Here is a 23792-nt window from a genome sequence, read left to right as displayed (position 1 = left end):
CTGTACCACTGTCCCTGGCATGTACAGAAGTTGTCAGTTCCTTGCAGAGGTGAAGGCACCTAGTACTGGTTCTGCCCAGGATAGGTGTGCGGTGGTTGAACTGTCACTCTGGGACCCTTCAATGTGCTCACGCCGGACCCGGAGTATAAACTACTAACACCACCACCCGAAATGACAGTCGAGACTATGCCGCCGTGCGACCAAGTTAGGCCTACTCCTGGTTGTAACTTATAAATAAATGTAATGTAAGGATCGTGGGCCGGAACCAATTAATTTTTCTTTTCTACTATCCTTATATTCAAAGAAATAATCGAATATTGTAGCATGAATTAACGAAATAATAAAGAATAAATAAATTTATGGGTAGGGGCAGTTATCGACAGCGATGATAAAATTCGAGACAAAAACTGTACGACGGAAGTGGAAGTGATATGTCATACCGGAAGTATTATGGTTGCTGACAATAAACAGATAACATGGAAAAGTTCTTAAAGAAAATTACTTTTGATGTTAATGTAGAAAAAGACATGGAAACGTTTGGACGTTTATTAGGAAATAAAAAAGTAAAGCAACATTTAATACAAAGATGTTCATGTCTGGGCATTGCAGTGTTCCTCTGGGTGTATTTCAACGGTGGTGAGTAAATTTCACTCTATTTGCTTTCAAACTCAACTTGGTCGCCAAGCATTGCAGTACTGTAGTCCAAATAATTGTTCGTTGACGATTTTTTTGTGATTTTAATTATGCAAATCATTCATGTACAAATTGTTTTGATGCCATTTTCGGCAGGTTGTTCCGATAGGGATTCTGGGTTACAGCATATTATGTCTAAAAAAGATCATACAAGCCCTTAAATAATAATTGCTGTCAGTTCCTTGCACAAACTATAAATATCCAGTGAACAATTATGGGCTTTAATTCATTCCTTACATAAGACAAAATGGTATATACATGTAACAGACAACAGTTTTGTATGCAGAAGTGAGCACTAGTCTAAAATATTAGACGTGTTATACGGGATTCTTCCAATCCCTAACATCTAAACTGGTCTGTTCAAAATCTGGGGGGTTTGAATATTAAAATTGTATTTAGTGAAGTATTTTATGTTTGAACTGGATAATAAAGGTTTTTATCACATGCTTACCCTTGTTTTCCGTGTAATATACCCATTACGAATATTTTTATCTTACACATGTGTAAGATAACCTATCAGACATTTCTATTGGCTAGACTAATCACACGCGACTTAGATATCCCTCCGCATTGTTTGTAAACAAAATGGTTTAAACGCCAACAAAACTTACCTCAATAATGAAGCTTAAGGACTTCTGGGAGACAAAAGGCTAACGCATCATAGTGTCAGAAAGCATCTTGTTAAAAAACTTTCTGATAGCGATGTTCCGCCAACCAGATAATGCAGATCATTAGTCACAGAAATATCCAGTCAGTCAACAAATACTGTACAGCCACATTTAAATAGTGACAAACACCACAAGAACATTTCAAACATTTACGTCTTCACCAACACAAGCAATATGCAATCAATCATATTTGCTTGCCAGTTTAATCAGCTGTCGGTTACCGAAAACACAAATATGAATTGCGCAGCACATACATCTCCTTACACATCCCATGGCGGCTAGAACATCATGTTCTATGGAAACATTCTTGGTGGAACTTTTTCAACATCAACGTCCATGCAGTACAGAGTAAAGCTTCGCTGTAATCATCTGCATATTGTGATACTCCATGTGCACTAAGAAAACGCTGCAAAATCATCGTAGAGAGCGACAGCGAATAACTTTTAAATTTGTGCACACAGTAAAACTTGACAGACCGATGTAGGTCACATAAACCGCGTAAAATCCGTAAATGCATGTACTCTGAGTGTGACGTCATCAAATTGTGTACTTATTGGGTTTTTTGGGGTTAAAATCGTTCGTTATTCATGTTGTTGGATATTTTACTACACATTTTTATACATATTTTATATGGCGTATCGTTGACATTCTATTCTGAGTACTTTGGCTGTCAAACAATCGGTTCAGAAAGTGGAACTAAATTGCTTATAAAAACACCGTTTTAAGCATGTGACAAAAAAGATCTGACACTCGTTGTCAGTTAATACAAGAATTTTATTAAACTCGTCCATGAAAGTTGTTAATAAGCTCGCCAGAGGCTTACTAACAAATTTCATGAACTCGTTTAATAAAATCTTGTATTAAATGACTACTCGTGTCAGATCCTATATATATTCATATTAAGTGCAAAGCTATTTTGCACTAAACAAGCATTAAATGCATTAAAACTCAAAACGAAACTTGGCTGACGCGGACAACAATTATGCCAAGCAGAATAACTCGACCCAATCATAATAACTCGGCCACCTCAGACAAGCTTTCAAGATAAACCTCCTAAATACAATCTTAACAACTTGGCCATGGCCGAAGTGTTTCAATTGTTGTTCAACTGTGAACTGCAGCCATGCAAATGCACTTCATGTATATATCGTTGGTTTTAACAAAATGAAATGAAAAAACGGAAATGGGAGCAGGCTTAAATAGCAAATCAGTTAAAAATATCAATTTGATATTCCACTGTTTTAAACTGTGACAACTATATTTCATACCCCCCCCCCCCCCCCAAAAAAAAATAAAAAAATTGGTAATTACATGGTTCTAGGGAAACCATAATTGTATAATTGTATTTATTTAAAAAAAATCTATTTTTTATAAAAACAAATTGTGTTAATCACTAAATGGGCTTTTTTAAGTTGGGGAATGTTTAAACTTGATCTAAAAATTTTGGCATTTGAAAGTACATGGACTACAATGGAAATGGCTGCTAGAATTTCCATTCTGCATATTAAATTCATGTTTATAATGGTTATTAACATTATATTTACAAACTTACCTGTAATATTTAACTATTTTTTAGGACTTTTACCAAGAGCATGGCGTCAGCAAATTCCTATGCTGCGGATTGGGAGTGATGCGAATGTGCTTGTATTTTTCCCAGAATCACAGGAGAATGGCGCCAATATAAAATGGGCTAGAGCCTGTAACACAGAGGAAAAATTACAGAGAGCTTTATACAGTAGTAAGTAGCTCTTTAACATTGTAATAATTGGAATGTGTTGTTTATTTCACTGAAATTTGTTCTTTATAAAATTATTTCCAAGATTTAATACTTATTTGGCTAAAAATTCACTATAACAAGTGAGAGAGCAGCTTTAAGATTCTTGTTTAAACAGCATTGCCTGGTTTGTAGGTGACATTCAGATGATTGAGGCAGATGTGATGTTGAGGGGTCAGGGAACTGAAAAACAGGAGTTGACGCCGGTCATGGCGGAACTGCCAGACACAGATGGTCAACTGACCTTTGACCGCTGGCTTGACAATGTGATCAAAGCCTCATCCAAGGGTTTTAAGTTGGATTTTCAGGCCATAGATGCTTTGGAAGTTACCTTGCAGAAACTGCAAGATCGAAAGGAAGAGGTTTGTCATGGTGAATTTGTAATATTTGTTTATTTGTTAGTATGTATACTAGAATTCTATGTAAATAGGTAGGAAACTCATTTACTGTCAAGTAGTAATAAGTGGTCTTTGCTGAATTTGAAAGCGTAATCTTTGTGTCATAATTATAGCTTGTAGTCTTATGCGCTGGTGATCATTAACAGAGCAAATCAAAATGGAACCGATTACCTGCAAGTTGAAAGGATGATTCAGTTAGCAAATCAGATTTTCTGTATAGAGCGCAAGATTGCTTAAATCAGTTAAAACTTAAATGATAAAAAAAGATGAACATAAAATAATTTGAATGTATTTCAGATTACTGTGCCAGTATGGTTACATGCAGATGTGCTTCAAGGTCCATTAGGAGGGGCACCAAGGGTTGACTCCACCCGCTTCATCAAAGTGATAAAGAAAATGTTCCCAACCTGCACCTTGTCCCTGGGCTGGACTACAGGCTCTCACACAGATGTTAGCCAGTTGAGCTACACCTGGGACATGGTTCTCGATATGTATCATATCATTCACAAGATGGAGGTTAACAAACCAGTGGTGTTCTCGGTCCGTGCTTCTTTCTTAGAGAACTCAGTACCCCAGCTGAAGTGGCTCATTGATAACACTAAGAGTAGTATTCTTGTATGGCAGCATCCTAGGGATATGGATGCTCAGGATAGTCAGAGTTTGAAGTATCTGTGTTATAGATTTCCTGCCCATAATGCCTTCTTTGATCTCACAAATGAAAAGTTGCTGGAAATGGTTCAGAACAACAGGGTGATTTCCAGTGTTCAGGAATTAGATGCAAGAGTAGGAATGAGGGATTCCTTGAAATTCCGACCAGAGGCATGGGTGAAAATGGGCTTCCATATGGATGCCCACTCCCTAATGGCAAGTTCTGAAGCTATCGTATTGCAGAGTCGGGCTGTGTACATGGTCACAAAGGCAAAGTATACACCTAATCCAAATGTCAAGCTTGAAGGTCGAGTACATTTTCTTGACCGAAAGAATCTCAAGGAAGAAGTAGGTAAAACTGGACTGAGTATTTATGTTCGGTCTAAGGAATACATGCACTTTGAAGACATTAAAGGAATTAAGTGCTTTATTGGTGTAGATGGAGAAATTGTAGTTGAAAGCAATAACATGCCAGGAAAGGCATTCAGAGAGAGCCATAGAGTTACTCCGGGCTCCGCAAACTGCTACAGATTTACTGTGAAGGATGAGGGTAAAGAGTTAGTGTTTATTGTTACAGTATTGCCCGAGTGCCATACTCTGGAGAGTTCCAAACCCTTTGACAGGGTCCCTGCTGAAGTTAGGGTCCTTCTGCCCCCAGACATAGGGGGCTTTGAAGTGGAGCATCCGTTCATTGTGAAACTGGAAGACAGCAAGAGAACTGCTGTACTTGATGAGTTGACTGTTTCATTGACATAAGTTTCTAGTTTTCTTAGTATAAATTTGATGTGTCTGCATAAAAATTACTGGTATAAGGATTTTTTTCCGTTTGAATGTTGATTGGCATGGTATGAACTTACATCATGTGGCTAACAGTTTGGCCAAGGATTCTAAAATTACTATTTTCTTATGCTGAAACCAGTTTATCACTTTATGAATTTGAGAAAAACAGATCTTTTGAGTTGCTGTATTTTAAGAAAATAGTTTAATCAATTTTATTCCATTACATGACATTAAAATAGTGTGTTTTTTTGCACATGTCTGTATGATACTCAATTCTAGTTTATCATTTATCATTGAAATAAAAAATCATCAACCTCAAGTCACTCTGCCATATTTCTTAAAATACATTATTTACAGTGATGCATGATTCTTGCTTGAGAGAGTGTGGTTGTTTTAATACAGTTAAAGAAAATTATAATAAAAAAAATGTTTATTTAGTCATACTCAGGGTTTTTTTTTAAATTAGTACTCGAGAATCTGATCATTTTAATTTTTGAAAGTATCTAGTGTTTGTATGTTTCAATCAAGTTCTTTTACAATATATTTATAGGCTCGAAGTGTAAGTAACACTTGTCTTAATTGAAATTTTGGTCTTTAGCGTGGACCAAAATCGAAAAATCAATTGCGTTTTCAAAATGAACGTTTCAAATGTCACACAAACGTTTCATCACTGATTTCCATGCAGAGTCACCAGAGCACCAATTTCACATAAGGATTATAATGGAATTATTGATTACATATCGGTTTTGGATCAAAATATTTTATGTATTGTGTATTTCTTTGAGGTTGTGTATTTTTGTATATTCCTAATGCATATCAATACTTGAAATGTGATAATTGATGTATACATGTAATTGAGAATGTTTTTGTTTTGTATTTTTGATACTATGAACAATTTTATTTTTTCATCTATTTGAATTTTAATAAATGCTAAAACCTGAAATGAGTTCACTATGACAATATTCAAGTTCTAGTTAACTTTCAAATGCCAAACAAGGCCATTGAAGGACGATGCCACACTGTTAAAATGTTCCACAATATTAAAATTCCTGTTGCGATCTTTTAGTGGAATGGATATCTTAACTTTGCAATGCATTAATATTTTGGTATAACATGAGATGTCATGGCCACCGCCACAGTTTAAACAGCCAATTTTATATTATGTTAAACCATCTGTTTCGGTGCTGTAGTGGGGTTATCTCAGATGGGTTTTGCAAGTCAATATAAACACTGTATATGTAAAACTGCAGTACATCTTTCATACTGGTAAACCATACATTCACAATACATTCAATGGTTACTTCTTTCAAACCCTACAAGGGATAAAAACAGCCTCATGTACTATAATGATTTTTTGACCATTGGTTTATAAATAGTATTGAACTGTTGAAACATACAATATTTACAAAAATCCAAGGACTGAGTGAACTAATTCCACTGGAACATGACATTAATGCCCATCTCTTGCTATTAAAACTTCCCATAAATGTTTGTTGTGTTAAAGCTTGAGGTTGCTGGGAACAAAAGTGTTGCTATAATAGGTATACTTAATAAATATAATATAAACATGTAAATATAATATAAACGTGTAAATATAAACATGTATATATAAATATATAAAGTAACATAAATTGTGAAAAGTAAAGATTGACAATATTCACATCTCCTTGCTAGTGAAGCTGTATTATGCTAATGTAATGAGACATGTTGTTCTTGCTCTGTGTGTGCTGACATAATATAGTGGTTGATGTCAAATATTCTTTCAATTCCTTATATCAATGGAAGTATCAATATTGTCTCTGATGTATTTTAATTATCTATCTTGTCAACTAAAATGCAGCATCTTCTATTTTTCTACTAGGATAAAGACACACAACTATTTGGTAATTTTTATTCATGAATATCATATTGCAATCATACACATATAATACATGCATATTTTAAAGAATTATTTCATAAATAATGTAAATAAAAGGTAAATGATTGACTAATCAAAACAACAAGATGGTGTCTCAGGATTTGGAGACAAGTTGAGGATTGAACTTCAATATGCTGTTTTGACAAAAAAAAAAATGAAATAATCAACAATGAAAAAACAATTCAAACCATCAGTACCAAAATTATGTACATCAGTACTACATGTAGCAGAACACATAATTGGTTGAATTATTACAGATTGTATTAAATTCTTGAATGCCAGTATAGCTTCTCATTTATACATACATTAAGTTTCAGCCAAAGCAATTTTGGTTATCAAAAGCTTGCAGCTGAAAAGGAATTTTGTGACATTTTTAACCACATGAATGCCAAGATGAAAAACATTTAAAACCTGGAAACACATGGTTTTATCACAGATTGCTTTCATACTAATCAAGATCAGAAATGCGATAAACATTTTACAATAATTTAACAGCACTTCCAAGCTAAGATATGCTTCGGCCATGATAACAGATCCTAGAGTACAGGAGGTGAAACAAGAACATATTCCGGCATGTATTCAATTAATTTAGTTCATGACATGGTCATAATTTAAAAGATATATTTATAGCTATTTGTTTTTATCAAATCATGCGAACATCAATCAATCAATCAATAAGTAATTGACTTTTTACCAATCAAACGTTTTTACCCACAACAAGCTGACACGATAGTAGCTCTCTTTGTGCCGCTAAAAAAGTGTATGTAATGTCTATATTTGAGCGTAAAGTCCCTTTATAATTTTGATTGTCCCTTTGGTTGAATCTCCTTCAGTTTCATGGCCAGGCCCATATTCCCTTGTATCTTCAACTTCCCTTGGAAGAAAGCCTGAAATTTATTTTGAGGATCATTTATGATGGAATTAACAAAGGAAATTGTTATGAAGGTAATCTGATTAGTAACCAAGACAGCAATATGCAAATGGTTACCAAGGCCACTTGTTTTGTTTTGTTTTGTACCAGAAATCTGTGTGGCTAACAAGTGTAGTACAGGTGAATGCCTTTCCTAATCAATCAAGGGGCAGAACATGACAATTATTAAAGCAAGAGATATGCGGTTCTGCTACACATACAAATTTTGTAACTGGTCTAATGCACAGTTTCATTACAATATTTTTAACAGTATAATAACAGTATTTGGACACTGTACAAAATTCAAGCATATCAGCAATACTGATCTGCTGATGACACCAATACAAGGCCATGACAATTGAATATCTCAATGGGGGTGTGGGGACCTCCTCGGGGTGGGGGAAAAGACAAGCTTATACATCTCAAGGCAACACCTTATACAAATATATACCGTACTGTTATGTTCAACAGTTTATCAGTGTGCCATGTTTTAATACCGGGTTTTGAAGAGAGGAAATGCATACTCACATTTTGCGGGTTGAGCTTTCCTGACATGAGGTTTAGCATATCATTATCTGACATAATGATAGTCACATCTCCCTTGGCTGTAAGAAGACAACAAATGTGTTACAGTGTATAACAACCTACTTCAGTGCTCAAAATTAGCACAAGCCTGCAAGCCTTGCACTGGTAAAATGCTTTCCAAGCCTGCTGAAATATTGGATTTTATATCGCAAGAGTTCAGCTTGTTCATCCAGAATTCTAATACTAGATAAACTTGAATTCATTTGGAGAATCAACTCATGGAGGATACATTTTGGAGATTTTAGACACAGAAAAACTTCCTAAGTTACCTGGTCCGCCAAATGACACAGAGCCAGTGCCATTCTTGGCATCTACAATCCAGATCCCCTCCTTCCCATTGTCCCCCTTCACACGGAAACAAAACACACCCTTCATCTTCTTCACTATGTTGGCTCCATCCTGTGAATACATGTGTATTTATTAGCCATTTTTTCTCTGTAGTTCGAGGAATTACCTCTTTTATAACCATGTAGTACCTGTGATTCTTTACAGCTACGCCAAGAATGTTAATGTTACATGAATCTGTTAATGTTACATGAATCATGTATAGTCAATAAGTGAATAAACAGAAATTCAGATATATTCTTGGTACATTTCAACAGTTACAGGACATACTGCAAGGTTAATGCCAGAAGATATCACACTACTTTACAAGCTTACATGTATTAAAGGGACTAGTCACCCGATGATACAATTGCAAGAAGAAAAGAAAATTGTCAAAAACTCATAAAATTGACATCGATGTGTACAAGGCATTAATTCTTACCTACTGATGTATCATATTGCTAAGAACACATGCATCTTTCGCAGTTTTAGCGCATTTTTTGAATTTAAAATTTACTGTGGTTGCCTACCCATAAATCCCGGTAAGTTTTAAAATAGGGTATAGTCCCTTTAAAGCTGCACTCTCACAGATTGAAAGTTTTGACAACTTTTTTATTTTTTGTCTTAGAACCAGCCAAATTTTGCGAAAATGCATGGAAACCAGTTATATAAGACTGCTGACAAAAATTAGATTGCAGATTTTCGTATTTAAGTTAAAAAATTGATGTTTTATGCATTTTTCTTAAACCTTTAGTAATGGTTTAACCAATAAAACATTAATTTTCGAACGGAAATATGAAAATCTGCGATCTGATCTTTTGTCAGCAATCATTTATCTTTGGTTTGCAGATATTTACGCAAAAAATTTGCTCATTCCAAGACAAACAATAAAAAAGTTGTAAAAACGGTACATCTGTGAGAGTGCAGCTTTAAAGCTGATTTCTATGGCAACTTAATTATAATAGAAGCTTACCCTGTCCACTTCTGCCTTGATTTGGTCAAACACAGGAGCAACCTTGAATTCTGACCCTGGTTTGGGGCCAGTCCCGGCTCCAGTGTTTGATGGGGCAGCAGATGTCCCCACTCCCCCCTCAGGCATCTTGAGATCCTTCAACTTCATGGCCAAAGCTGTGTTGCCCTTGATCTTCAACTTGCCATTGAAGAAAGCCTGCAAAATGTAACATATGTGACTTGTGGTCAGCAAAAGAGGCCTATGGCAATATTAAATACATTTTTTTAAAATGAGTATAATTTGAAAATAGTAAACTTTTAACAATTAGAAATTTGATAGCTGCAGTTTTTCTGCTTCCCTAGATAAAACATTTAGCTATAAATCTGGAGTTCTACAGAAATTGTTTTTACCAAAGGAGCCATTATTTTAAAATATGTGCATCAGCAGGATGTATATTCTTTAAGTAATGTGTACATATATAACTTGTTTTGCTAAAAATCCAGAATGACTAACTATCCTGACAATTATGAAAGAAAAATTCAAAGAGATTTGAAAATAAATCACTGCCTATATACAATATTTCTTTATACGCCAGACACCACACTACTGATTGAAAGCTAAACTCACTGTCTGTGGGTTCAGCTTGCCCGTGAGGAGGTCCACCAAGTGCTGATCAGTCATCATGATGGTGACATCCCCCTTGGCAGGGCCTCCAAACTTGACAGACCCGGTCCCATTCTTACAGTCCACAATCCAGACACCCTCCCCAGCCTCACCCTTCACTTGGAAACAGAATACACCATTCATCTTCTTCACCATGCTAGCACCATCCTGGAAATGATGTATGTAAGTAGACATTTGTGTTCTGTTAGTTTAAAACAAGATCAACACCTTTTTATCTCCTAGATTGTTATATCAGCTATTCAATTCATCTGTAAGGATCATAACATCATCAATAATGGTAATTTAAAGAAGACTCTATAACAGAATGTAACCAATTTAATTAATGGATTAATGAAAGCAATCTCATGGCAAACAAGAGCTGTCACAGTAAGTGCCATACAATTCAATGGTTTATGTACTGAACTGATATGCCAAGTTAGCTTAAAATCCTTTCCTGCATTGCAGCTCAGACAAGTACTGACATGGGTCGTGCAAGCCACTATTTGCCTTTATTCACAAACATGTGCGGAGTTATTTTAAAATCCATCTCTGCATGACAAAAATACAGCTTGGACACAAACAACTATTATCTATCTGCATATATGCAGCATTCCTTAACTGTGTGAAATTACTTGGCAAAGGTATTAAGTCAATAAAGACAAGATGCCACGTGCAAGACCCAAGTCCCTACCTTAAAAGTCAAGCCCACAATTATGGCCAATGGCCAGGAGTGACCTCCCTGAATACCGTCTGGACATAGGAATGGCAAACTATTTCTTTGAAAAGAGGCAATAACTCTGAGGTTAGTGAAATCTGCAATTCCTCTTATCATGCTTAACCAGGGTGCTGTTTAATAAAATCAAGTAACACTTCTGACAAGAAAAGGCAACAAAGGGTGAGTTGTTAGCTGAAATAGAGTTTAATATGGTTGTATGAAGTTTTATTGAATTCCATCCTTTAGTTTTGAATTTATGGTCCAGACAAGAAAAAGTAACAAAAGGGCAATCACACTGTAATTAAATGTAACAGAGTTGACTCCAATACACCCCCTTCAAATTTCAATTGTCGGGGGTATCATTGTTAATCTCCAAGTGTGACCTAAAACTTTGAGGTAAGGTCATGGGTCTGGCATGCAATATGCTGTCTTTATGTACTGAACACATGTGCCAAGTAATTTCTGTGCATGATAAAGTTACAGCCCTGAGTGATAAAACCGGACAAACAGAGCTATTTTAATATTGGGGCATAAAAAACACCTGTATAAATTATTTCTAGCAAAACAGACAAACGCATATGTATAAGACTATCATTTAACATTTCTTAAATAAATTGTGAACACAGTTATGAATTGAAGCCATCCAGAATGATCTAAATTTACCTTTTCAAGTATCTGGCGAATACCATTGAAGATGTCGTTACACTTGAAGCTCTCAGGAGCCACCATGCTGGCTGGTACTGCCTGAAGTCTTTGTCTGTAATGTGTCGCCATGAATACAAATACCAAAACTTTTTTGATGGACTTGACATTCCAAATTTCATTAATGATGTTGTGTTAAACGTTATAGGAATCACATAAAATTTCCACAATTAAGCTAAGTTTTCAAATTGAAAATTCCGAAAATTCTTCTTATTTTTTATGTACTTACGCAGCCTTCTGTGGAAACCCCAGCCTGTACATGCCTACCACTGCAGCCCCACCAAGCCCAATGTTGTGCTGGAGGGCTACCTTTGCCCCGGACACCTGTCTTTTACCGGCCATCCCTCGAAGCTGCCAACACAGCTCAGCACACTGGGCAAGGCCTTGAAATGAACATTGAAAAGTATTTGTACGTTGCCATTTTGGTTTTTGGTGTTAACATGTATATATAAAACTACATGTGTCCTTACCATTACCTTACACCCAGTGTTAAAAGATAAATTTTGAAATAAACAAGTAGATTAACATTCCAAAAACATTCACATGGAAAATCAATTTACAATGTATATAATCCATACATTCTTCTAAATTCTCAACTGACTATGCCTTTTCTCTTTCTTACACTACATGGAGAGAAACGCTGAGGTAGTTCAAGATTGTAACAAACATAAAATATCACATGCTTACCTGTAGCACCAAGCGGGTGACCTTTAGAGATGAGTCCGCCACTTGGGTTGACCACATATTTCCCGCCATACGTGTTGTCTCCGCGATCAACCATATCCCCTCCCTTGCCTGGACAGTACAGGGAAATATACAACATGGGGCATGATAGGTGGTTGCATGAAAAGCTTTAATCACTTATATGAAAATAAATATATATTTAGGGCATCTTAATTCTAGACGTTTTAATGCCTTTAGATATAATGTAAACATTGCATATGCTACAGCACATGGTAAATAGAATTTAAAGGGCAACACATACCGGTACATATAAGTTACTATTACATTCTGAGTAAAAAAAACCCATATTGTTTGGAACTTTGGAAATACAAAACCCTAACAAACCATAATGTACAGATGGAACCCTAACATACCATTATGTATAGATGGAATCCTAACATACCATTATGTATAGATGGAACCCAAACATACCATAATGTACAGATGGAACCCTAACATACCATTATGTATAGATGGAACCCAAACATACCATTATGTACAGATGGAACCCAAACACACCATTATGTATAGATGGAACCCTAACATACCATTATGTATAGATGGATCCCAAACATACCATAATGTACAGATGGAACCCAAACATACCATAATGTACAGATGGAACCCAAACATACCATAATGTACAGATGGAACCCTAACATACCATAATTTAAAGATGGAACCCAAACATACCATAATGTACAGATGGAACCCAAACATACCATAATGTACAGATGGAACCCTAACATACCATTATGTATAGATGGAACCCTAACATACCATAATGTACAGATGGAACCCTAACATACCATTATGTATAGATGGAACCCAAACATACCATTATGTACAGATGGAACCCTAACATACCATAATGTATAGATGGAAACCAAACATACCATAATGTACAGATGGAACCCAAACATACCATAATGTACAGATGGAAACCAAACATACCATAATGTACAGATGGAACCCAAACATACCATAATGTACAGATGGAAACCAAACATACCATTATGTACAGATGGAACCCAAACACACCATTATGTATAGATGGAACCCTAACATACCATTATGTATAGATGGATCCCAAACATACCATAATGTACAGATGGAACCCAAACATACCATAATGTACAGATGGAACCCAAACATACCATAATGTACAGATGGAACCCTAACATACCATAATTTAAAGATGGAACCCAAACATACCATAATGTATAGATGGAACCCAAACATACCATAATGTACAGATGGAACCCTAACATACCATTATGTATAGATGGAACCCTAACATACCATAATGTACAGATGGAACCCTAACATACCATTATGTATAGATGGAACCCAAACATACCATTATGTACAGATGGAACCCTAACATACCATAATGTATAGATGGAACCCAAACATACCATAATGTACAGATGGAACCCAAACATACCATAATGTACAGATGGAAACCAAACATACCATTATGTACAGATGGAACCCTAACATACCATTATGTACAGATGGAACCCTAACATACCATTATGTACAGATGAAACCCTAACATACCATAATGTACAGATGGAACCCTAACATACCATTATGTACAGATGGAACCCTAACATACCATAATGTACAGATACACCCTAACATACCATAATGTACAGATGGAACCCTAACATACCATAATGTACAGATGAAACCCTAACATACCATTATGTACAGATGAAACCCTAACATACCATTATGTACAGATGGAACCCTAACATACCATTATGTACAGATGGAACCCTAACATACCATAATGTACAGATACACCCTAACATACCATAATGTACAGATGGAACCCTAACATACCATAATTTACAGATGGAACCCTAACATACCATAATGTACAGATGGAACCCTAACATACCATAATGTACAGATGGAACCCTAACATACCATAATGTACAGATGAAACCCTAACATACCATTATGTACAGATGAAACCCTAACATACCATAATGTACAGATGAAACCCTAACATACCATTATGTACAGATGGAACCCTAACATACCATAATGTACAGATGGAACCCTAACATACCATTATGTACAGATGAAACCCTAACATACCATAATGTACAGATGAAACCCTAACATACCATTATGTACAGATGGAACCCTAACATACCATAACCTACACATGAAACCCTTAAATAACATTATGTATAGTCAATATTTAAAACACATCTTGTCTTAACAGCCTCAACATGACTAACCTTGCGGACAGAGTCCGAGTGCCTCGTATGTGATGAGCTCGTTAGCGGAGAAGCAGTCATGGAGCTCTACAACCTGTACATCATCTGGCCGCATGCCTAGTGAAAGAAATAATATACATGTTCACTCAATACTTGTAATCCCACTGATATCAAAAGAGCTACTCACCTTTTGTCCTTTGTTTGAATCAGTCTTGCTTGGTTGGTTTATACTGGATTATTTTTTAAATTATATAATACAAGTAGTTAAATGGTAATACATTAATACTCACTGGCTTTACAACTTGAATTCCTTGATTTTGTATCAAAAACATTTTAAATACACACAATCAATACATTATATGCACTATTACCCAGCCACAAGACACCTACCAGATTGTTTATAGACCTCATCGGCAGCCTTCTTGGACATGTCATACCCAACCATTTTAATGCAGCTTTTGTCAGCAAAGGCAGAAGGCATGTCGGTGGCCATCTGCATCGCTAGAATCTCCACCGCCTGGCCCTCCAGGTTGTGCTTCTTTACAAAGTCCTCGCTACACACAATGGCTGCTGCAGAACCATCCGAGGTAGGGCTAGAAAGAAATAGGAGGGAACATTATCTTTTATAAGTATACATTTCTACAAAGAGAAAGTAGTGCAATTCTGAGCAAATTTAATGGTTATAAATTGTCCTTTAATGTTTTAAAGCAAGCAGCAAAGAAAAGTGTCTATTTCAAATATCATCTTGCTAAAAGCTGCATCGTTTAGTATGCTACGAAACTATAACGATGCACAAACTACATGTAACCAAATCTAATCTTAAATACCTACATGGTTGAATTAACCCTAGAGATCATTTTTCTTTTTATGATATAATTGCAAAATAAACAATTCCAAATGACCACATAAAGGCAACTGATTCTTTGTTGCTGCTGTCAACACGTACCAGCACTGTAGTTTGGTGAGAGGGTCGTGTATTTTGGGTGCGGCCAGGATCTGCTCCAGTGTGTAATAGTCCTGGAACTGCGAGTACCTGAAATAGTCAAACAACAAGGTGGTGGGAATTGTGTTAGGAGTAAACAAATCAAAAAAATCAAATTGGCCTATTTTTATAGATAAGCGGTGCCGCATCACACGATTTTGAGCTTTTGGACATACATTTGCTTTTATTCTTTAGTTTGGTGTTTAAGTTGATTATATATTATGAATCATTACTGAAAAATTTATGATGATATCACTGAAATTGCCTTAGATCCGTGTTTAGAATTAAGACCATATCGGATTTTTGTATACTAAATATGACGTCACACATGACAACATTAAACAAGAGCCGTCGTAAGACAGCGCACTCGACTACGCCGCTTTGACTTAGAAGTGAATACAATAGCGATTTAATATTACCAAGTTTGGTTTCTTTATGTCAAACCTAACTAAAATTATTCGATACATAAGGTGACTTTGATGCTGCCCTCCTACCAGCCCACCCGAACAATGACGCAAGTCATTCAAATAACTTGATTTCCCATTATGAAAATGTGGTTAAGAATATACAAATATGTCTTTCAAAAGAAATTAAAAATAAATAAATAAGTAAAAAAAATTCAAGGGCCATAATTTGTATTTAGGATTAAAAAGAAGTTATGTTTCTTGTTGTAAGATGGTCGTAAATAATAATTTTGAATTTTATTAAGTGCATTGAATGAACGGTATAGAAGTTTTTTTTATTAAAATCCCAACTTGCCCTTAACTTGTACTTGCCTAAAACTTTAACCTTAGTAAATCAGGGGCCATAACTTGTATTAAGGATATGGAGTTATGTAACCTCATTGGGTGATGGTCCTGAACAAATGTGTGAAGTATTAAGTCAATTGAACGAAGGGTATAGAAGTTATTAATAAATATCCCAACCTGCCCTAAAACTTTAACCTAAGTTCCATAGTTAATCAGGGGCCATAATTTGTAAAAAGATAATATGGTGTTACCTAACCTCATTATGTAATGACTCTGAACAACTGTGTGAAGTATTAAGTCAATTGAATAAATGGTATTGGAGTTTTGAGTGAAAAACCAAACTTGCTGTAAAACTTAAACCTGCACTAAAACTTTAACCTAAATCAATCAGGGGCCATAACTTGTATAAAGGATAATATGGAGTTATGTAACCTCATTGGGTGATGGCCCTGAACAACTGTGTGAAGTATTAAGTCAACTGAACAAAGGGTATAGAAGTTATTAATAAATATCCCAACCTGCCCTAAAACTTTAACCTAAGTTCCATAGTTAATCAGGGGCCATAATTTGTATCAAAGATAATATGGAGTTACCTAACCTCATTATGTTATGGCTCTGAACAACTGTGTGAAGTATTAAGTCAATTGAATGAAGGGTATTGGACTTATAAGTAAAAATCCCAACTTGCCCTAAAACTTTAACCGGACGCCGACGCCGGGGCGAGTAGTATAGCCCACCTATTTTTCGAATAGTCAAGCTAAAAAGTACATTTTTGAAAATACACTCATAATTAACAATATTCCAACTGGCATAAAAATAAGTTTTTAGTTTAACATGTAATCATTATGGAACATAAATAATGAAAACAATGATTATTCCTGTCAGTTTTTTCCAAAAATTGGGTCATTTAAAACAGACACTATTAATGCAGTCTAAGAAAGTCAGGATGAAAGTCGTGGTTGCAATGGAAACAGGAGTAAATGAATTGTCATAAATCATCAAGAAATTGATTTGCCAATGACAATCCTTTCAAATTTGTGAAAATTTTGTCCCAAGGCCTAAAAGTGTGGCTCAGATGTAAAAATAACCTTCCTTTTTTCAATTTTTTCTATAACACTGCATTGAAAGTTTTTAAAACTCATCACTTGATTTGAGCACACAGCATAAACAATACTAACTTCGTTTTTTAAGTTACAGAAGTTCACTCAACTTGTTTAATGCATAAAAAATAAAGAAATAATTACTATATATTACGGGTTGTTAGTGGAATGTTTGTGGTTCTTCCAGGCAATCTTAGCAAAATGTTCTGGTTTTGTTCCTGAAAGAAATACAATACCACAGTGCTTCAAACGTTTCTATTCAGTTGTGTTTCAATATTGAAACAGCACAATAGCTGAAATTTATGATGTTGTGAACTGTTCTAATTTTTCACATGACGAACACTTACTATCACTTGATTTTTGTCATCAATGGCATGGAAACCAAAATCTTTTTTTAAAACAAGATCCATTTACAATAGTACTTTTTTTATAACATTAGATACTGAAAACATTATTATTTTAAAACAAATATCAAAAGGAATATCTAAAACTTGTCAATTTATTTTGCCTGCTTATACCACAAGACAGCAAAACTATATGAAAGTCTTAACAGGTGGGTTCTAACAGCTGATAATTGTAAATCCAGAAAAATAGCCAGCGATCTGTTTCAGTGAGAGGGATATATGCCCAAATCACTAAAAGGGATTAAACCCATTTTGAAATTTTTCCCAATGTCATTTATATTCATTTCAAGGTAGTCTATTGTTTTTTAGGTCAAATGTCAAAACAAAAAGAAAATGTTTACAACTGTAAAATAGTCTTAAATAAAAAGCTCTCAACACTAATTTGAGGATTACTCCTGAACTTTAGAAACCTGTCTAAGGAAATAGGGGGTGGGGTATATAAAACTGTCTATCTGGCTATATAACTGTGAAAGGTAATTGAGCCTGAAATACAAACATTTATCCAAGCAACACTTACACTGACAGACATGTATGCTTCTGGAAAAAGGTTAATTGCAACTGAGTCTGTTACCATATTTTTCCATATGTTCACGCCCAGCATTTCCAAACATTTGAGCAGCAAAGGGACTTTTGGTCACGCCATAAGTCTCCTTCACGACCTTGGCATGAAGGGCTGTTGGGCTTGCTCTGTCAGTGTACTGAAAATATCCATGGAGAAATTATGTGAGCACACATAACCCAGATATGTTAATTACCGTATTTCTCCATGTGTTCCCGGCCTGCGTTGCCGAACATCTGGGCAGCTGGAGGCCCTGCCTCAAATCCGTGGGTTTCCACCATTACCTCCATATGCTTGTCCATTGGATTAACTCTGTCCATGTACTGAAAATGCATTGTAATATTCTTTCTCCAATACATAGACTTTGATTAAATGAAAGTAATTAAGAATGATCAAATATGCACCTTTTTAGAATTATTACTACAATAAAAGACTAACATTGACTTTTTTTGCAAAATACCACCTTCTTTCAATATAGATTTAGTACGGTATATGTCCCATGGAACATCGACATGAATAATGCAGCTAATATAAACAGCAACAAAAAAATGGGAGCTCAGCATGTAGATGCCAACATTTGTCTGTTTTTTCTCAACAAGTCAAAATGCCCAACCTGTTGATATACAAAGCCAGAGTTAGAGAGTTATGATCACAAAGTAAACATGAAGTTTTACCTTGGCTGCGAGTGAGCCCCTCTCCATCTTTTCAAAACCAAGGGCCATAACACAGTCTGCCAAGCCTGAAAAATTATGACAGTGTTCCATAACTATTTAAGTTTATATCAACAATTGTTAACCATTGTTTTATTTATCTTTTGTTTTTAATATGGATGCAAACTTCTTAACGCATCCATAAATTTTAAGTAATAAGTAAGTATACTGTTCCACTTTGTACCTGTGGTACTTGAGGTTAAACACCACTACATTTGATAAGGTTGGCAAATTATCTAATGTTTGGATAGCGAATAAGTAAAATTATTAGAAAAGAAGAAAAACATATTAAAATATCAGCTGATCAAACCAATAACTTGTGAAGATTTTAAAACTGAAATTGTTCTTTACTTCAATATTTGCAACTACCTTACCCTCCAAAGACTCAAACACTGCAATAATTATCAAGCCCTGATGTTTATAGATTTGATGAGATAAGCTACTTTTTTCAGTGGTGGATTTTAATGACTTGATAGCCCTTTTGAGATTCTCTCTATCAGAGTTAATATCAGAAGCGTTGGCTACTGTACTCAGAAAAAAATAATATACATAGAGTCTAACCTAAGAACAAAATCAAGCAGAAGTTGTAATAGTCAAGTATTAATTGAGTCAAGCCAAGGTTAGGCATACACAAATATAAAGAATGGAAACAATAAACGTTTTTATTTAAAAGTCCGTACAAATAATTTAATTCATTTGTTCAATAATTTATCAAAACATTTGTCATTATTACTGATGGTGGAAACAAATCAACAAAAATGCAAAGTAGGTCATTGACCTGGCAATGTAAACATCAATATAATAAGACATAACATGAAAATACCACAACCAGCACTGACGCGACTCCATGGAAGTCCAGAATAAGTAAGTAACTGTACAGAAAATGTTTGGCAAAATCTAATCAAACAGTACAATGTAGACTGAAACTGTAATGCCATGCAATCACTATACTATTAGTCTACCACAATATATATCATGTTGTATAATAGAAAAATAAAAATAAGACACACAGAGCACTACTTCATGTGTACCAAGCAAAATGTTACCTCCTTGAATGAGCTGTTTTGCCATGACAAGAGCTGTGGACCCAGTGGAGCAGTTATTGTTCACCTGAATGCACAAATTCCAATATTTTAGTTTGGTAAGTGAACCATGAAGTTTGTCCTAATAGTTGTGTACTAAAAATAGAAGCTTTATAATCAAACAGACATTGCATGCAAACAGAATTCACAAAGTCCCCTGAAATAACATTGCATTAAATTTGAAGACATGAATTAAGGAAGTCTGTAGATATCGGTGCCCGTCTCTTCAGTTTGAACCCCACCAGACCACAAGGGCAATGGTATATCTCATTGGCATCTGCGTAATTCATATAAGCTTATAGCTGTCTATACAATCGAGCTAATAACACCAATGTAACATGAACAAATGCAAGTAATAAATGATTACTCACATTATACACAGGAATGCCAGTCATGCCCAGCTGATACAGCGCCCTCTGTCCACATGTAGAATCACCTGTAGTGAGAGATACTGTAAGACAAGTGCTATCTTAAACAGGTTTCCATCATTGTCATTTTGCGGGGGGAGAAACTACTCAGAGGTCTTCGCAGGTTCATATACATAAGTTTTGTAAAACAATAACATCAGTCCATCACACATAACTGTCATGTGTGGCATGGGAATGTCCTATGACAGGCTGTCAATTGAACTTCTTTTAAAAGATAGGAGAAAAGTAGGAATAAAACTTTTGGGTGAAAAGTAAGAATAATAAGGATTTTGTATTAAAAAAGTAGCAGTTTTACATACCTTTGGACAGAACTTTGTATTACTCACAGACTTAAATTGCAAACTAGAATACATCTTGATGATACTGCATAAACTGGTCATTTGACTCTCAAGCAGCCACAGGTCCCCAGTCAGCACTCCCAGTCTGTACAGTCTCATCAAGATGATTCCAGTCTTCTAAGCACTCACAATTGAAAAGATCCTACAAATATACTATCATTTTCAAACTATTAATATTTATAAGGTAATTGGGAAAAACTTGAACCAAAAAAGAAGGAAATTTCAAGAGTTTTGGACCAAAAAGTATGACGGAATAATAAGGAAAATAAGAAAAAAGTAGGAAAAATAAGGACCGCTTGACAGCCTGCTATGACTTACACAATGAAATGGGTTCTAGACAATCATTACAAACTTTACTTTCTTGTTGGTTAGTATATCTTTATTATATATATACTCACTATCAATTGCAAAAGTATCAATGATAACAAATGTACAATAGTACTGGTACATGTATGAATTGATAGAGTTAGTATGAATACAAAGTATTCATCTTTTGTTACCTAAATTATGAACGTAATGCTGTATATACTTTTGTTTGTTTTGTTAATGATTAAAATGGTTTTATCAATACATCAAGTTGTTTCTAAGATATTAACTTAAATATGGATACATGCAAAAAAAAATGCTAATAATTGCTAAGGGCCAGAATTTGCATTATATGCTAAATAGAGTTTAAATCTTACTCAATTAACTAAGTAGGTTATATAGTTTAGTGCCATTGTATAAGGTCTCAATGCTGAACATCACATGAGATATTATCATACATGTATGTGCTTACATGCAAAAACTTCAGAAAAACCTTACTCAAACAATAAGGGGCCATAATTGCCAATATATATGAAAATAGAGTTATCAATGTTATTACACTGGATAATTGGAACACATGCCTATTGTTTCAATGCTGAGGTAATGACTTAAAGGGGCTAACATGCACTACCTAACCAAGGTGTGAGGGAGCTCTCCATATTCGAAGTCAAGCTAAAATCATATTTTCTTACCATAGACATACCCTACACAGGCTTGCTCAATGGCATTGTAGTTCAAGCCAGCATCTTCCAGGGCCTTGGTGCCTGAAATGCAGAATTGTTTAAATAGTATTTTACATCTTGGTACATTTGCATATCCCTGTAATTATAATAGTAATTATTACAGGTGAACTATTTTTGCCGATCAGTTATTATTTTAAATGTATGTAAATATCATATTGATGATTAATAATGGAACCTGACAATTTTAAGGGCCTTCCACAATACTAAGTGTTTGGACACACAAAAGACAAAAACTAAAGTTTCATGGTCATTACAAGTAAGTTATTACCAGCTTCTTTGGCCATGTCAGGGTAATCAAAGTTTTCTCGCCTCCCTGGCTTTTCAAACTGAAACAAAACCATAAATAATGAAGATAAAAATAAATAACAACTACAGTTGTACAAGTAGAAATAGTATGAATATGATATCAAATATTCGATCTCGTGTGCTATTGACTTGAAGCAACCAACATAAAGTGATGCATGCCCCCAAGCCAATGACCTAACACATTAATATTTTGTTCATGCCTGTGTGTATTTTTTAATAATAATTTATTGTTTTTAATAATTTTTAGTTGACAAAGAATGTCCTTTTTCTTTCACATAGTATAACGAAAGCAGATTTGTGCACTAGGCTACTGTGTGATTTTGTTTTTCTTTTTCCATACTCTATTTTTAATTCATACAATATTTTAGGCGTAAACGAAATAAATAAACAATATGATGATAATTTTCAGTATATGTACGCTGTTTGTAGCATAAAAACTGGAAAATCATACATTTACATAATGTAATAAATTTTAGGGCCGTTTCTAAAGGGCCTTTCGATAAAGGAGGTTTGAAGGATATAAATCTTAAAAATATGGGCCACAAACTTCCTTAATTTTGGATTAAAATTCAAAAAAAGACACTCTGAAGTTCAAAATATCAAAACATTGTGCGAAAGTTAAAATTTTGGCCACATTTCATTAAGTCTTAAATGAACTGTTTAATTACACTTTTTTATATTTATTTAATATGTTTTAGTAGCAAATTATTATATTATTCTTTAATTTCTGTATATTAATAACAGCAATAATGGCAAATTCTTATTGTTCGAGAGACTTTCACTTGATGTCTCAGAGAAAAACTACACAACTTAATGACTAGAAAGTTCTAATAATGTTACAATTGTAGTCATTCAATTATATTAATCTGATTCCACCAAATCAGCATGCATTTATACCTTTGTCATTCCTACTCCAACAACAAAAACTCTTCGACTCATGTTTGTACTTTAATAAAAACACAATCAAATTTGCTCTTCCAATTTCACCAAACTTCAAAGCTACTTGAGAGTAGAGAGCATACTATTCTATGACCTGTCAAAGTCTAAACATGTGAAGTGAACATCAAAGGGGTCATTTCAAACCACTTTATTCACTTAATTTTAGTTCAAATACGGGTGGATTATTTTGTGCTCATGTTATTGAAATCCAGAGTAATAAGATTTGTTATTATAACCAAGAAAAAATCTTTACAATGGAAAAAAAATCAAGTATAAAAAAACAAGTATAAAGAATCGATGCTCTGTGAACACATACTGAAAATGGCAGAATTGGGAGAAAATGAAAATATCCGCTAAATAATTATGGATTTCTCTGTCAGTTTACTATGATTGGTACATACAGTAAAGTTTTCCTATGTGATTTATATGTACTGATGTGGTAATTTGCTCCAATAA

The 23792-nt window shown here is 34.7% G+C and overlaps 2 protein-coding genes across 6 annotated transcripts in view; one reads left to right on the top strand and one right to left on the bottom strand.

Moving 5' to 3' along the window:
• Window positions 1-446: 446 nt before the first annotated feature.
• On the top strand, window positions 447-5922 carry LOC128212942 (uncharacterized). Its single transcript, XM_052918346.1, has 4 exons — window positions 447-636; window positions 2938-3099; window positions 3271-3497; window positions 3831-5922. The coding sequence occupies exons 1-4, from the start codon at window positions 477-479 to the stop codon at window positions 4935-4937; spliced, it is 1656 nt and encodes a 551-aa protein (XP_052774306.1). The 5' UTR covers window positions 447-476; the 3' UTR covers window positions 4938-5922.
• Window positions 5923-6838: 916 nt separating this feature from the next.
• The window catches only part of LOC128212961 (sterol carrier protein 2-like), a 55030-nt gene continuing 38076 nt past the window's right edge, over window positions 6839-23792 (bottom strand). Inside the window, exons 1-19 of one of the 5 annotated variants that reach the window (XM_052918377.1) lie at window positions 23295-23472; window positions 22360-22417; window positions 22041-22112; window positions 20648-20712; window positions 20241-20304; window positions 19159-19223; window positions 18497-18623; window positions 17676-17739; window positions 15637-15723; window positions 15081-15283; window positions 14712-14807; window positions 12418-12525; window positions 11960-12113; window positions 11692-11785; window positions 10278-10481; window positions 9672-9866; window positions 8644-8773; window positions 8318-8394; window positions 6839-7766 (exon numbers count right to left, since the gene is read on the bottom strand). In XM_052918377.1, the coding sequence (XP_052774337.1) occupies window positions 7674-7766; window positions 8318-8394; window positions 8644-8773; window positions 9672-9866; window positions 10278-10481; window positions 11692-11785; window positions 11960-12113; window positions 12418-12525; window positions 14712-14807; window positions 15081-15283; window positions 15637-15723; window positions 17676-17739; window positions 18497-18623; window positions 19159-19223; window positions 20241-20304; window positions 20648-20712; window positions 22041-22112; window positions 22360-22417; window positions 23295-23336 (1998 nt within the window). In that variant the 5' untranslated portion in view covers window positions 23337-23472 and the 3' untranslated portion in view covers window positions 6839-7673. Of the gene's footprint in view, window positions 7767-8317; window positions 8395-8643; window positions 8774-9671; window positions 9867-10277; window positions 10482-11691; window positions 11786-11959; window positions 12114-12417; window positions 12526-14711; window positions 14808-15080; window positions 15284-15636; window positions 15724-17675; window positions 17740-18496; window positions 18624-18680; window positions 18810-19158; window positions 19224-20240; window positions 20305-20647; window positions 20713-22040; window positions 22113-22359; window positions 22418-23294; window positions 23473-23792 lie in introns of those variants that run through there. The other 4 variants (XM_052918376.1, XM_052918374.1, XM_052918375.1 and 1 more) reach the window with 4 other exon arrangements.

The sequence above is a fragment of the Mya arenaria genome, chromosome 13 (genome assembly GCF_026914265.1).
Source record: "Mya arenaria isolate MELC-2E11 chromosome 13, ASM2691426v1".
Classification (NCBI taxonomy): Eukaryota; Metazoa; Mollusca; class Bivalvia; order Myida; family Myidae; genus Mya; species Mya arenaria.
The sequence above is the reverse complement of the archived record's forward strand: the minus strand, read 5'-3'. Positions and strand labels throughout refer to the sequence as shown.

Excerpts from the sequence above, each read along its gene's own strand:
- LOC128212942 (XM_052918346.1), top strand. The coding sequence starts at position 477 with ATGGAAAAGTTCTTAAAGAAAATTACTTTTGATGTTAATGTAGAAAAA. Across the intron at positions 3,100-3,270 it reads ACAGAGAGCTTTATACAGTA|GTGACATTCAGATGATTGAG; the intron begins GTAAGTAGCTCT and ends CCTGGTTTGTAG. Across the intron at positions 3,498-3,830 it reads TGCAAGATCGAAAGGAAGAG|ATTACTGTGCCAGTATGGTT; the intron begins GTTTGTCATGGT and ends AATGTATTTCAG.